Source organism: Bemisia tabaci, chromosome 9, assembly GCF_918797505.1.
Source record: "Bemisia tabaci chromosome 9, PGI_BMITA_v3".
NCBI lineage: Eukaryota > Metazoa > Arthropoda > Insecta > Hemiptera > Aleyrodidae > Bemisia > Bemisia tabaci.
This window is the reverse complement of record NC_092801.1, coordinates 4,307,145-4,321,291: the sequence shown is the minus strand read 5'-3', so window position 1 is coordinate 4,321,291 and position 14,147 is coordinate 4,307,145. Positions and strand designations below refer to the sequence as shown.

General features: G+C 38.9%; 1 protein-coding gene across 1 annotated transcript; it reads right to left on the bottom strand.

Moving 5' to 3' along the window:
- Window positions 1–2,697: 2,697 nt before the first annotated feature.
- LOC109040400 (uncharacterized) lies at window positions 2,698–12,873 on the bottom strand. Its single transcript, XM_019056370.2, has 2 exons — window positions 12,620–12,873; window positions 2,698–3,231 (listed from the first exon to the last, which is right to left on the bottom strand). Exons 1-2 carry the CDS (start codon window positions 12,635–12,637, stop codon window positions 2,953–2,955), a joined length of 297 nt encoding a protein of 98 aa, XP_018911915.1. The 5' UTR covers window positions 12,638–12,873; the 3' UTR covers window positions 2,698–2,952.
- Between the last annotated feature and the right edge of the window lie 1,274 nt (window positions 12,874–14,147).

Genomic DNA, 14,147 nt, shown 5'->3' with positions numbered 1-14,147 from the left:
TATTTTTCTTCTAATTTCTTAGAAAACCGAATCGGCAGTTTAATCATAAGCGCCTTAACCTCTCTAAGACAAATGGAGGTATATGTAACTAGAATTATTCCAGCTATATCAATCGTTGCTGAATTTTCTCCCGTGTTTCATTTCCAAATAGAAAATTGCTCGCGTCAGCATCACTGAAGCTTGTAATTTTGTGATTTTATTCTTCATAAATCGGGTAAATTCATAGAAAGTTTGAAGACGTTAAGAAGTTTAGTTCTCTGCGTAAGAAAATAAAACATGAGGGATATTAGGCAATGTAAAAAGGACTACATTATGCACTTGGGAACTAGATTTTCTGACTTATGCGTAGAAACACTTATGTGCACACAGGAACTAAGGTTACACAAGTTTTTTCTCAACTTAGCTAGATTTTCTAGTTCCTAATTGCAATATCACACCAACTGTAATAAGGCTGATTTCGGTTAAGTAATGGACTTTATTTTGAAATTACAATTTCTAGCTCGGTTTAGCAAAAACGTATGTGCCCTTAGTTTCCATCTGCACTTAAGTTTCTTTCGGATGAGCCATAAATTCCAGTTTTGTATTGTAAAATGTAGTCCTAATATGCTTCACTTCTAAAGCTCCTTGAGCGATGAATTTTATCCGCTAAAATTGACATCGGCGTTATTTAGCACGGCACAAAAGCTGTGTTTGCAGTTATAAAGATCATCAACACAGACAAGAGTATCAACTTTTTACGCTACATGTTTGTTGTGTTACAAAATAATTTTCCTGGTTTTTTTTTTCTTTTTTTCCGCGGTATGACTTCGGTGATTCACGCGCAGTTCACTCAGTAAACAAGAACGATAAGAATAAATTCAAATTTAGTGTAATGACATCGAATGATTTCTTAGAAGTTTCTCTCTTTTTGATAGGTTTTTGGTAATATAGACAAGGAATTCTTTACGTCTAAATGCTCCGTGCAATGCCAGTCGTTACTGTTGCCAATAATTTTCACTCCTATCATTGAAACGAATGAGCTAAGTTTGATTCTTTGTACTCATATTTTTTCTCATCGGTGTCTTTGTAGATCCGTCCAGCATACTATAAAATTTCTAGTTTCTCGAAATCAAATTTCCCTCATGATCAACCTCTTCATTCCTTTTGTTGCATACCAATATGTAAAGTTTCATGAGGGAATAAATAAAAATACCTTGGAAAAAGTCATTGTACGTGTCCGATTTTAGATCAAAACCATGAGTTTTAAGATATTACTGCATTGCTATGAGCTGTTGATTGGCAACGGGATGAAAACAAAAACGAAAATTAAAGACTAAATAAAACTGAGCCATAGCGTTACTACGAATATTTACATTTTATTTACAGAAATAAATAAAATTGTGTTACTTACACTTAGACGTTCATATTTTTAACATTTTAGATTGAGAGGAAGAACTTCAAATGACAGAATTGTTAAAGAATTTTGATCAGTGTTAAATTCAAAATATAAATGGACCACTAGACAAGGTACGAATTTAAGCATTCTGATACATGTTTCTTAATCAAAATTTCCCGTAAAACAAGATTTGCGCAACGAAAATAACTGAAACCAACTCCTAACGGAGATATTAACATTTTCATTTCACATTGGTTACGAGGAATTTGAACCGCTCGCTCACAAGAAACTCAAAGCTCTACGTGAGTCAAATCGCGCACTACAACGGTTTCAGCAAGCTTCTCAATCGAGCCATGTTCATTTCCCACCATGTGTTTTTCAAACTATAAGTAATTTGCTATAGCTGAGCCAAAGCGTCAAGGTGGAGGTTGCCAGATTTTTATATCGCAGAGACTGTCATGATAACGTTCAGCGCGCGATGTGAATCACGTAGAGCATTGAGTTTTCATGAGCGAGTGGTTTGAATTCACGTATCAGGAATCATTAAATATCTTCGTAAGGAGTTAATTTCGGTAAAATTCATTGTGCGTATCGTGTTTTACGTGAAATTTTGTTGAAGAAACATATATCAAAATGCTGAAATTCGTACCTTGTCTAGTGGTCCATTATGGAATTCCATCTATGTATATCTGAAACTGGGCTAATTTTTGCAATAACGAACACAATGCCTCCACGTTCATTTTTGCCAAATACATGTATGTTTGGACGTATTTAAATCAAAAGGAACTGTATCCATTGTGACACGAGCTCTGAGACTCGTAAGAATACACGCATAACAGGGCTCATGTCACAACGGCTCTTTTGATTTAAATGCATCCGTTCATCGAACGTGGTGCGTTATTGATAACCCCGTTTCAGCAGGGGTAGAATGTTGGAATAATGTCCGCACGAGAGAGCTTTCAAAATCCGTATGTCTCACTGGAAAAAAAACACATTGAATCTTAAGTCCAGACTCTTGAAAACATTGACAAGAAAAAGGACTCTTGATTCAATCAGATTTAAGTTTAAATCAAAAGGAAATCCGCTCAAATTTAGAGGCTTGGTTCTTGATTTAAGCTTAAATCTGATTGAATCAAGAGTATTTTTTCTCGTCGATGTTTTTCAGAGTCTGGACTCTAGATCCAATGCAAGGTGATTTACACAGGTATGGACAGACTAACAACTGGCCTCTGATTGGCTCTCCAGAGGCCCTTAACTTCCGCCATTTGTATGTTTTGATTATTTGATCTATTATGTTCGGTTTATCGTTTGTCAAAATTTGTGGATTTTTTGCACAATTTTGATAATGCGATATTAATGTTAACGTTTAAACGCACAAACGTTTGAATGTTAATTTGATTATAATTTAATTAAAAACGCCCCTTTACCTACGTCACGTAGTCATGTGACACGTACTGAGGCTCATGGGAATTTTCAACTTGTCCATGACCTGTGTAAATCTACCTTGGATCCAATGTGTATTTTTTTCCAGCGCTCACTTTCCGTTCATCTTCCGGTAGCGGTTCCGTAGGCTCCGCTTATCTTCCGTAACCCGTTCCGTAAGCTCCGAAGCCGTGTCCACCGTGGATGGCCGCTTGCTGGCTGGGGTAGTAGGGGTAGTTGGCCCCGCCGTAGCCCCCGTAGGGCGGCCGCCCGAAGGCTGCTGGGCCGCCGTAGCCGCCGCCGGGGTAGTGCCCGTAGCCGCCGTAGTGTCCCGGTTGGTAGCCGCCGTGGTAGCCGCCGTGGTGGTGCGGGAACTGCTTCCCGATTTTGATGAACCCCTCGGAGACCGCCATCCAGCAGGCCAGCAGGAGCACCTGAAACGGTAATGTTCACGTTAGGAATTACTACTTATTTTTTTAGCACGTTACACTGGAAGAAAAAACACATTGGATCTAGAGTGCAGACTCTTAAAAACATTGACAAGAAAAAGTACTAATGATTCCATCAGAATCTAGCTTAAATCAAGAACCAAGCCTCATGATTTAAGCGGATTTCGTCTTGATTCAAGCAAAAAGCCGATTGAATCAAGAGTATTTTTTCTTGTCAATGTTTTCAAGAGTCTGGACTCTAGATCCAATGTGTTTTTTATTTTTTTTTCCAGTGTAATCTGAACTATCTGATAATTTAATCGAAAAACATACTCTGAGAAAAAACTATGGTTATAATATTACCATATTAGTGGTGTTCAATATGCACTCTTTATCAGTAGTGGCCATAACCAATTGAGGAGCTTTCCGGAAGAAGGGCACATAGCAAAAAATTGCGTTCGAGAGAAATGCATTTAAAGTTTTGATCATTACCCTATGGCCACTGACAGTGACTCTCGTTCGAAATCGGGAGTCTAAGCTGCGATGCAATGTACCATCAGTGGCCAGAAATTAATGATGGAATCTTAAAACGCACTTTTCTCGAACGCTATTTTTTGCTATGTGCCCTTTTTCCGGAGAGCTCCTCAATTATAGTGATATTTTTACTGGAGCAATCGTAATTTTACAAGTGTGCGGTGGTAAAATCACCATTTAATGGTAAAAATATCTCTATTATTGGTTATGGCAACTTCTAATTAAAAGTGCATATTGAACACCCCACTAATATGGTAATTATAACCATAATTTTTTCTCAGTGCACCTAAATTTCGTCAAAATTACAAGTTTTATCCGGGGGTTTTCGCAATCCTCGAATTTTCATACGGCGTTCCTCTCTATTAAAACAGTGTTAATGTTCGTATTGACACTACTCCCTATGTGTCAGTCGCGCTGGTCACAGAATCGTATTTTGATGTTTGATTCTTGTAGATTAGCTAATAATACCATCCGTCCAAATAGCTACTTTTAACGTTCAACATCAACCGAGATAAAGCGCTTTAAGAATATCAGTTAATGACGTCATCCACCGTGGTAGTGCATACCATTGTTTCTTCCACCTTGCTTTCATCAATTGGACTGCATGTTGCAATTTAGAACTATAAATTCAGGCTCCTATGGAAAAACACTTATGTGCATACGGAAACGAATGGAACATACGTTGTTTTTAAACGCAGGCTAGAATCACTGTGTTGCACCGGTGAAACCCTGGTGTGCACTACCGCGCTGATTAACGTTATGATCTAAGTTTTTCAAGGTTCGACATTTCGGTTGAAATTAAACGCAGGAAGCCGTTGTTTAGACATTAATTATTATTTTAAGCTGATCAGCAAGAATCTAGCATCATAACACGATTTTTTGACCAGCGCAACTGATCCACACGGAGAAAAATCTATGGCTTTTTAAAGCAATTAGTGATTCATATGGAACATCACTAATAGTCGTAAATGAACTAATAATTCTCGGTCTGAGAAACATACTAAGGTATCTCTTACCATACTAAGGTATATGTGCGATTGTTATATGTTGCCTTTACTACCGTAAGTGGTGTTCCGTATGAACCAGTAATTGGTTCATAAGCTATAGCTTTTTCTCGCAATCAGTGCATTGCGGGTAGCTTCAATTGAAACATTAATTCTGCCTTGCTAAGGAAGAACGCTGTATAAACATATGTTCCCTATCTTTGCTCGGAAAGGTACTAGATGCTTGTGTAGGTGAAGAATAGCTGCGACCAGTGCATCTCTGAAATGCAGCGTGAAACACGATTATTAATCATTCTATTGTGCGCCTAGTTTGGAAGGTGTTATGACCCTTTTTCCACGGTTGGAAAACAGTCGAGAACGGCACCTGCTATCCTACCCCAATCGAAGAGGGTATGACCGTGTCTTGAGCTTCAAATCATGAGCGGTCAATGCCCTTCCTTCAGTGGATTCGATTGTCGGAACCAGGACAAGGAGTCCGATTATGTTCAGACGAAAAAAGTGTCGCTACCGTATGTACACAATTAAGATTACATATGGAAATCATATTCATCGGCATTTTGAACTCAAAACTTTAAACACAGTCCATGATAAATGATATCATGATATTTGTCAGGTATCTAAAATCTCTCGGAATTCTGTAGATGTTTCTTGAAAAAGCAGACAAAATCTAAAAGTGGTCGGTTTTTTATATGAAAAAAATTGTTAATTTTCTTGAACCGTATTAAACTGAAAGGAGCCAAGCCATATTTTGGGGGTAAATGAGTAAGAGGTAATTTTGAGCTGTTAGAACTATTTTTTCTCTTATTTCTTACACTTCAAATACCCCCGAACATAAGGTAACGTTTAGTGTGCTATTAAACGCAAATAGATCATTGTGTTTTCCATGAGTGGGAAGTTTGAATTTGTGTACATCAAAACTACACTGGAAAAAAAAAACACATTGGATCTAGAGTCCGGACTCTTAAAAACATTGACAGGAAAAAGTCCTCTTGATTCAATCAGAATCTAGTTTACCAGAACCAAGCCTCTTAATTGAAGCGGATTTCGTTTTGATTCTAGCAAAAATCCGATTGAATCAAGAGTATTTTTTTCTTGTCCATGTTTTCAAGAGTCTAGACTCTAGATCCAATGTGTTTTTTTCCCAGTATATATTATCTTTGTCCGGAGTTAATTTCGGTAACTTCTGTCGTACGAATCGTGTTTTACTTGACATTTTGACGAGGAAACATGTTGCAATGCTCAAATTCAAACCTTGTCTCCTAATCCATTATTCCCCCGACGTCAGTGCTGAGTTTTGAACTGGCAACGCATGCTTCATGCTTCAAGTAGACCGATCGTGCGGAGACAAGACAAATCTTAGGTTTTTCGAGAGCTTTGTCAACTTAGGGAATTCCTGTCTATAGGCATACGAGTGTGGATATCGGATGGTCAAAAGAGTAAATACATCGTACCAGCCGTTAATCCGTCAACCATCGACTATCGATATTTTCCTATTTGAATCTATGGTGAAGAATCGATTATTAAGCTGTTCGGCACGAACACCCTTATAATCAATCCTTTTCTACAGGTTTCAATGACGCAAGAATCGATTCACCGCAAATCACGACTAGGCATACCGCGAGTCTGTCACATTTTTGTGCTGAGAGTTTTCTAAAACGTTCGAACGAAGCGGATGAAAGCGTATGTTTTTAACACGATAGAAGTCTGTGAAAAGAATTAATTTGTCATTATGTATGACTCGTGTGAGTGTTAGTAAAAACTGGAGGGTTTGATGACCCTCTCAATGTTTCTGCGTTCTGAGTGTTTAAACCTATTTCCATAGTACCCTGTTGAAAATGCGCAGTTGAAATTTTTGGAATTATAGCTGGGCTCTTTTTCCCCATTTTTTCTCTCTTAAATTACATCGTTTGGACTTGGGGTCACCTTTGCTGCATGAAAATCAATAGAGAATTTTGAAGTAACTTTTTCGCAGAAATGAAGTCCGCATTACTTTGCAAGAAAACTTCCCGGACCTAAATTGAAAATGCAGATGGTTTTCAACCTCCTTACGTGTGTCGTTTGGCTTAAGAAGTCGTGAGAACAATTCTGCTGCGCTAAGGAAAAACACCATATGAATATTCGGGTATTGCCAAATTTCCTTCGATGCAATGTTCATTTATGAGGAACGATATGAATATTTTCTCTTGAAATTTTCGGGTACTTTACGTGAAATCGCGAACAAAATGATCTGAACAATTTTTGGGAAAATATTTAAAAAATTTCCCGAAAATACGTGATTTACCAAAAAAAATTTGCAACGCCTGAAGGATCATACGGCGTTTTTCCTCCGCATGGCAGAATTGGACTTCATTACGCAATTAGGAAATGAAATATCTGTCTCGTCTGTAAAAACACCCATGTGCGTAGGGAAACTAATGGTGCGTGCGTTGTTTTTGAACTGAGCCAGAAAGAGTAGTTCCGCATTGTAAAACGCGGTCCAAATGGAAGTGTTTATGCTAAAAGGAACTATGTGCATAGTTTGCATGGGACATAGTTCCTTTTAGCATAAATACGTCCACATGTTGTAGTAATTACATTGAAAAGAAGTGACTTGGTATCAGCATGAAAAAACATACACGGGGTTAGATGCAAGTATTTGAATGAAATAATTTATCACTTCAGTTAACTCATTTGCACTGAGGCGGCTGGGATCAAAACCTGCCATCTCTATTGCGCTTTCTACAAATTTGGCAATAATTTTAATTTATTATAAAGAGAGCGGGTGAGTTTTTATTTGTCTGCTTCCTTAAGAACTTTCGATACGTTTGCGTCAAAACTATGATAATGATGGAGTTTTTTAGCCATTGCGCGTAAAAAGTTCAGCTTAAAGCTGATATCTCATTACTTAAAATTATAATAGTATTTTACGCACGCAGTTCGTTTTTAAACTGAACCAGAAATTGTAGTTCCCGATTGCAAAATGAAATCCAGTTCAGTTTTTAGTCCTTCGGTATGAGGTGCCTTTTTTGCGTGCACGGCCACCGATATACATTACAGTAGCGACTGATTTTCCCGACCACAAGCAATTCTCATTGAAAAATTACAGAGCAGCATAGTGTTCCAAAACTTACAGTGTCAGTTTTAGATAAAAGATCGACCAAAGTTTATCAAATCCGAGCAGAGTATATCAATGCTGATTAAGGTTGCCGGGCACAACACAGGTCATCAGTGCGGGATTCGAACTCGTGATCTTCACCATACTGATCCACTAATTTCGTGATAAATCGGGGGCGAACTTTTTGTCGAACCAAATGCATTGTTGCCTGCATTGAAGCGTTAATTGTCGAATTTTTACATAATCTTTAATAATACCCAAATTATGTCTATAATCGGATCGTGCGAAAAGTGGTAATGTCTGTTTTTCCACCTTTGAGTATTTCGCTTTTCATCTTTTGTAAGAAACAATTTATCCACGAAAAACTGTGTAGAGACTCGTTTTGAGATTCATTTACAGTGAGTTCAAATATTTAAAAAGTTAAAAATTGTACTTCCATAAGTTCAAATTAGTTACACGTTGAGAACCTAGAAAGAGTTTTTTGGTTCAAACAAGAACACATTACCAGTGCCGCGGCGAGGTTTGCTTTGCGATATATTGATTGATCAAACATTCCAACCTATGGAAAAGGATTAATGAACAGGGTGTTCGCTACGAACACCTCAATAATCGATTTTTTACCATAGTTTTAAAAGGAGAATTATCGATAATTGGACGTATTTCTATCAAACGGAACTATGTGCATATAGATATGACCCCTAATACCCATAAGAATACACGCATAACGGGGTCTCACGTCATAATGCACATAGGTCTGTTTGACAGAAATACGTCCAACTAATCATTCACGCCTATTCCCTGCACATTATCGAACACCCTATATTGATTTGTCCCTTTAATCATCAGCATTTTCAGGCGCTTCAAATCATAGTTAAACTATCGGATCATCACGGAGGTGAAATAGACCAAATCATGAAAAATTATATCGCGAATGATCGATGTAATACACTGTAACATTTCAAGGTATATACCACTATCAAAGTATCACGTATCGCTTGTAAGCAGAGGAAATTACCAACAACAACGGATGGGCAACTACCAGCATTCACCGGAAACCGGGGCCGCCGGAAGTTCCTTTTTTCTCATTTCCGGTGACTAGAAAACCGCCCTCAGACGCGGGAAATTTGAAGAAGCGTATTCTGAACCGCGCAAATTGCGCACGTAAGAGTGGATTTCGAATTTTTTAATTCATCGTGATTTCCGTGCCTTTTTACTTCAATCAGTTGCGCGGGTCTCAGAATCGTATTTCGATGCTTAATTCTTGTCGATCAGCTAAAAATGTACAGATCTGCCTAAACAGCAATTTTCTACGCTAATAAATATCAACCGAGATATCGCGCTTAGAAAAAATCGGCTTATGACGTCACCCACCGCGGTAGTGACAAGTGACAACCTTGGTTTCTTCCACCTTGCTTTCATCCGAGTTTCAAGTTGAGTAACCAGTTCAAATGTGTGTTTCCCTGACTTATGAAAGCTAGGTGGAAGAACCCAAGGGTGTCACTATACCGCGGTGGATGACGTCAAAAACCCGAGTTTTCAAAGGCCAGTATGTCGGTTAATATTGAACGTAGAAAGTTGCAGTTAGGACAGATCTTATTATTTTTAGTTAATCTACAATAATCAATCAAAACACGATTCTGTGACTAGCGCCACTGACCCGTTCACACGGATGTATACACGGAGAAAAAAACCTTGTGCAAGGGACCCGAAGTTTAGATCATATGGATCTCTGAAGTTTTCGGATTGAGCATCTGAACACTTTACGTCTAGCTGTCGAGGTTCGAATAACACATCTTCAACTTCAGTTCTTACATCTGAAGTACTTCAGATGTGAGAACCGAAGTACTTCAGATGTAAGAACTAAAGTTTCAGATGTGTGATCCAAACCTCAGCAGCTGGACCTAAAGTATTCAGATGCTCAATCCGAAAACTTCAGAGATCCGTATGACCTAAACTTTGGGTCCCACGCACGAAGTTTTTTTCTCCGTGTACAATCTTGGGAGCACTAGATCCATTCTCAACATGACTAGACTCCAGACGCAGTACCGCTCTCCGTGCATGGACCCGAGTGCATCGCCATCGGAAATTCACCAAAACCACTTCTGGTCACATCAATGCAGGTGCAGCGAACGAGCGGTCAGGTCAATGAACTGATTTGGGGAACGCGAATGCTAGGACCATCTATTATAGAGCTAATGATTGTGAAGCTCCCATCGCGGCTGACCACCGGTTCATTCCTAGGCTGTCCAAAACCTTGTGGCGTCGAGGACAAATTCCGAAATTTTTCGTAGTAAACCTTTGAAATATCAAGAATTTCATTTTCTGAGCCGTGGATTTTCATGTCCCGTTGAAAATTTTTAAGGACTGCGATCGACTGCACCTACGTGTTTTTAACTCCAGTTGAGGACGTGATGTCCTGTTTAACGTTTCATCTCATGAAGAATGCTGAAGAAGTTCAGATGTTCCTCGTACAAAATGTCGCTGAAAGAGGGAGTGTAGTCGACGTAGAAATCACTTTTCACGAATTTTTTTTTCACGACACAATTTAACTGTATAAATATACGAGTTTCGTTTAGAATCTTTGAGAAGTCAAGGATATCGAGCATTTTTCAGATAATGCTTCACCCTCCAGTTTGAATCCCTCAGGGACGGAACCTAACATAACTATCAGTTATTTTCTGAATAAGTGAAGGACTCGCAAAATTCTAATGTTTAATCAAAGTCATTTTTTTTCTTAGTTAAAGAAACGTTGCTTTGCTGTCGTTTTTTTACTTAGACTTAACGATAACGAAACAAAGTTTCCTTCATTTAAAAAAAAAACTGACTTTATGTTAAATCTGCCTTAACTCAGAAAAACCAAATTTTGTCGACAAGAAACGGCGCTTTAAGTCAAAATAATATATCATGAAAATTTTTTTCAGTGAAGACTGCGGAGCAAAGAGCAAATCAATTCCCGGATTTCAATACTCATTAAGTTAAATTAGCATCATAAAAGCGTATATCACACCGCTAAAAGAGTATAGATTTCGCGTTTAGTTGATAGTGTAAGTCACTTCGAATGGAAAATTCATTCCGTTCCACATCCATATCACCAGGGGTTTTGGGCACATTTGGAGACTTCGGCACATAATTTCAATTCGAAATTGTAACAGTGAAATGTCTATCAGAAAACCAACCCACATTTTCGAAAAAAATTGAGTTAAGAATGTCTTATAGTTTCACTAGCTGTACATTTTCTCCTGTCTAAAACTGAAAGTCTAAAAACAAAAAAAATTGTGAAAAGGAGGTTTAAAGTTTACTTTTTACACTAAGCCTCTTGCCGGAATAAAACTTCAAACCTGTTTTTCTCAGTTTCAACTGAATGTGGGTTGGTTCCTTTCTGATGAGCTCTGTCCAAATATCTCTCACAAGTCTGAGAATTTCGAGATCTAGGAAAACTCCTCACCCCGCAACGCCACCGAGAGAGACTCCGGCACAGAATTTCATCTCAAATTTTTAATCAGTGAAATATCCCCCAAAACTCTGGGAATTTTGCAATCCAGGAAAGCTCTCCGCCATGTAACGCCACCAATGAAGACTTTAACTTTGACACAGAATTTCACCCGAATGTTTTATTAGTGAAACATCCCTCAAAAGTCTAAAAATTATGAAACTCTTCACTATGTAACGCTACCGACGAAGACTCCGACACAGAATTTCACCCCAACATTTTTGACAGTGAAATATCCCTCAAAAGTCTCAGAATTTGGAACTTTTCACCATGTAACGCCACCGAAGAAGACTGTGGCACAGAGTTTCACCCCAAAATTTTTAAAAATAAACTGTCCCTCACAAATCCGGGAATTTTGCAGTCCAGGAGAACTCTTCACCCCTGAATTTCACCCACAATTTTTAATAGTGAAATAACCCTCATGCAGATGTCGTAAAATTTTACAACTTTTCACCATATAAGCCATGGACGGAGACTCCGGCACTGAATTTCACCACAAAATGTTTAAAAGTGAAATATCTCTTACAAGTCTAAGAATTTCCCAATCCAGGAAAATTCTTCACCATGTAACGCCACAAATAGAGACTCCGGCACAGAATTCCATCTCAAAATTTTTAATAGTGAAATATCTTACGAATGTCTAAGAATTTTCAATCCAGGAAAACTCTTCTTCACCCTGTAACGCCACCGATGGAGTCGCCAGCACAAAATTTCACTCCAAAATTTTTATCAGTGAAATATCCCTCAAAAGTCTGTGAATTTTGTAATCCTGGAAAACTTTTCTGCACCCTGTAACGCCACCGATGGAGTCGCCAGCACAAAATTTCACCCCAAAATTTTTATCAGTGAAATATCCCTCAAAAGTCTGAGAATTTTGCAATCCTGGAAAACTTTTCTGCACCCTGTAACGCCACCGATGGAGTCGCCAGCACAAAATTTCACCCCAAAATTTTTATCAGTGAAATATCCCTCAAAAGTCTGAGAATTTTGCGATCCAGGATAACTCTTCACCGCGCAACGCTACCTATGAAGACGCCGGCAGTCCGGCACAAATTTCCACCTCAAATTTTTTATTAGCGAAATATCCCTCAAGAGTTTAAGAACTTTGAAACTCTTCACTATGTAACGCCACCGACGGAAACTCCGGCACAGAATTTCACCCCAAAAACGTTTAAAAGTGAAATATCCCTTTCAAGTCTAAGAATTTCCCAATCCAGGAAAACTCTTCACCCCGTAACACCACGAAATAATAAGCGTTCACCCGTAACTCACCAAAACTACTTTGTTCATGTTGACGGAGGTGCAGTGGAGTTGGAGGTCGACGAACTGATTTCGGGAACGGAGCACGTGGACCACAAGAACTAATGACTGTGAAGCCCTGATCCCGGCCGAGCCCCGCTTTTATAGCACCTCCCTCCTGTCTCCTGTCCTGTCCCGCGGCTGCACTATTCGGCACTCGCCCGGCCCGATGCAGTTCAAGGCGAGGGAAAAAAATGAAAAATAAAACGAGCTGGAAATGACGGGCCACGAGCAAAAGCGTCCTGGTTACTGTGAATGGGTGTCGTGAAGACGTTGATGGACCTCACGACGCTTCAAGTGTTTCCGGTATCCGTCTGCCGCACCCTAGCTGCCAAATTTGCAGCGTGGAATGCAAGTGCGTCCACTACACTGAAGAAAAAAAGTATGGTAATAACTACTCTAATTACATCTACTATAAGTATACTTGATTTGGATTGCATTTTGCAAAAAGGAACCACTAGCGTTGCAATGTTGCTAAGATTGTGCAACTTCTTTTGTCTTTGAGGAAAAACCCGATTATCCATTAATTAATAGTTTCTATTTTACTCGCTAAAAACTGTGAATTTAAGACAAAATTTATCATCTAAATTTCATAGTTTTTCACGATTTCCGCAATTTTATTGCAAGAGATGAAGTTGCACAATCTTAGCATCATTGCAATGCTAGTGGTTCCTTTTTGCAAAATGCAATCCATTTTTGACACAGTGATAGTATTTAGTGCAAAATTGTTAGAATTATAGTAGTATTCGCCAGAACTCCGGTGAAACTTACCATGATATGCTAAATGCTACCGTAGAGTACATTACAATACTCGTATCACTGTGTCAGAGTGTGGTAAAATCTATCTTATTTTTTTTCAATGTGAAAAAAAACTCCGGCCGTGGAACCCGTACTTACGGGCTGTATAGACATACCGTCCGCTGTCCGGGCTCAGAGGCTGAAAGTTCCCAGGCGCAGAACCTGGAGGATTCGAAGCTACGGCCCCAGCACCCGCAATTTTCGGCCTCTGAGCCTGTATGTCCATTATAGCCTGTGCCTTTTTTTTAGTGTCGCCTTTTATCAGCACGAAAGAGTAAAAGCAACATGCGTGGGTGTACAAGGCTAGAAAAAGGGTGTTTAGGCTGAGGTAACCCGGAAAAATTTGGGATTTATTGGGGAATGATAAGGCAAAATTAGGGGAAGTAAGAGAATCTCTCCTAGAAAACGGGAATTTCAGAGACGCATTCATTGACCATGTAATATAAGTATACATCAGAGACGCTTTTCGAATTAAAAATTTGAATGTGCACTGAAGATTTCGCAGATTATCAGTAAACTTTCGGGAATGACCTCTTATCGAAAATCAGGGGGAAATTAGGAAATGAGCATGTTTAAGAATTCTTGACACCATGGGCTATATCAACACCGTGCACGTCAACCATGGGCTAAAAACATCTCAAAGGTAGGACGTTTTGTGCTTAAGCTCTTCATCATGCAGCTGCAAAAACTATCAAAATCACCA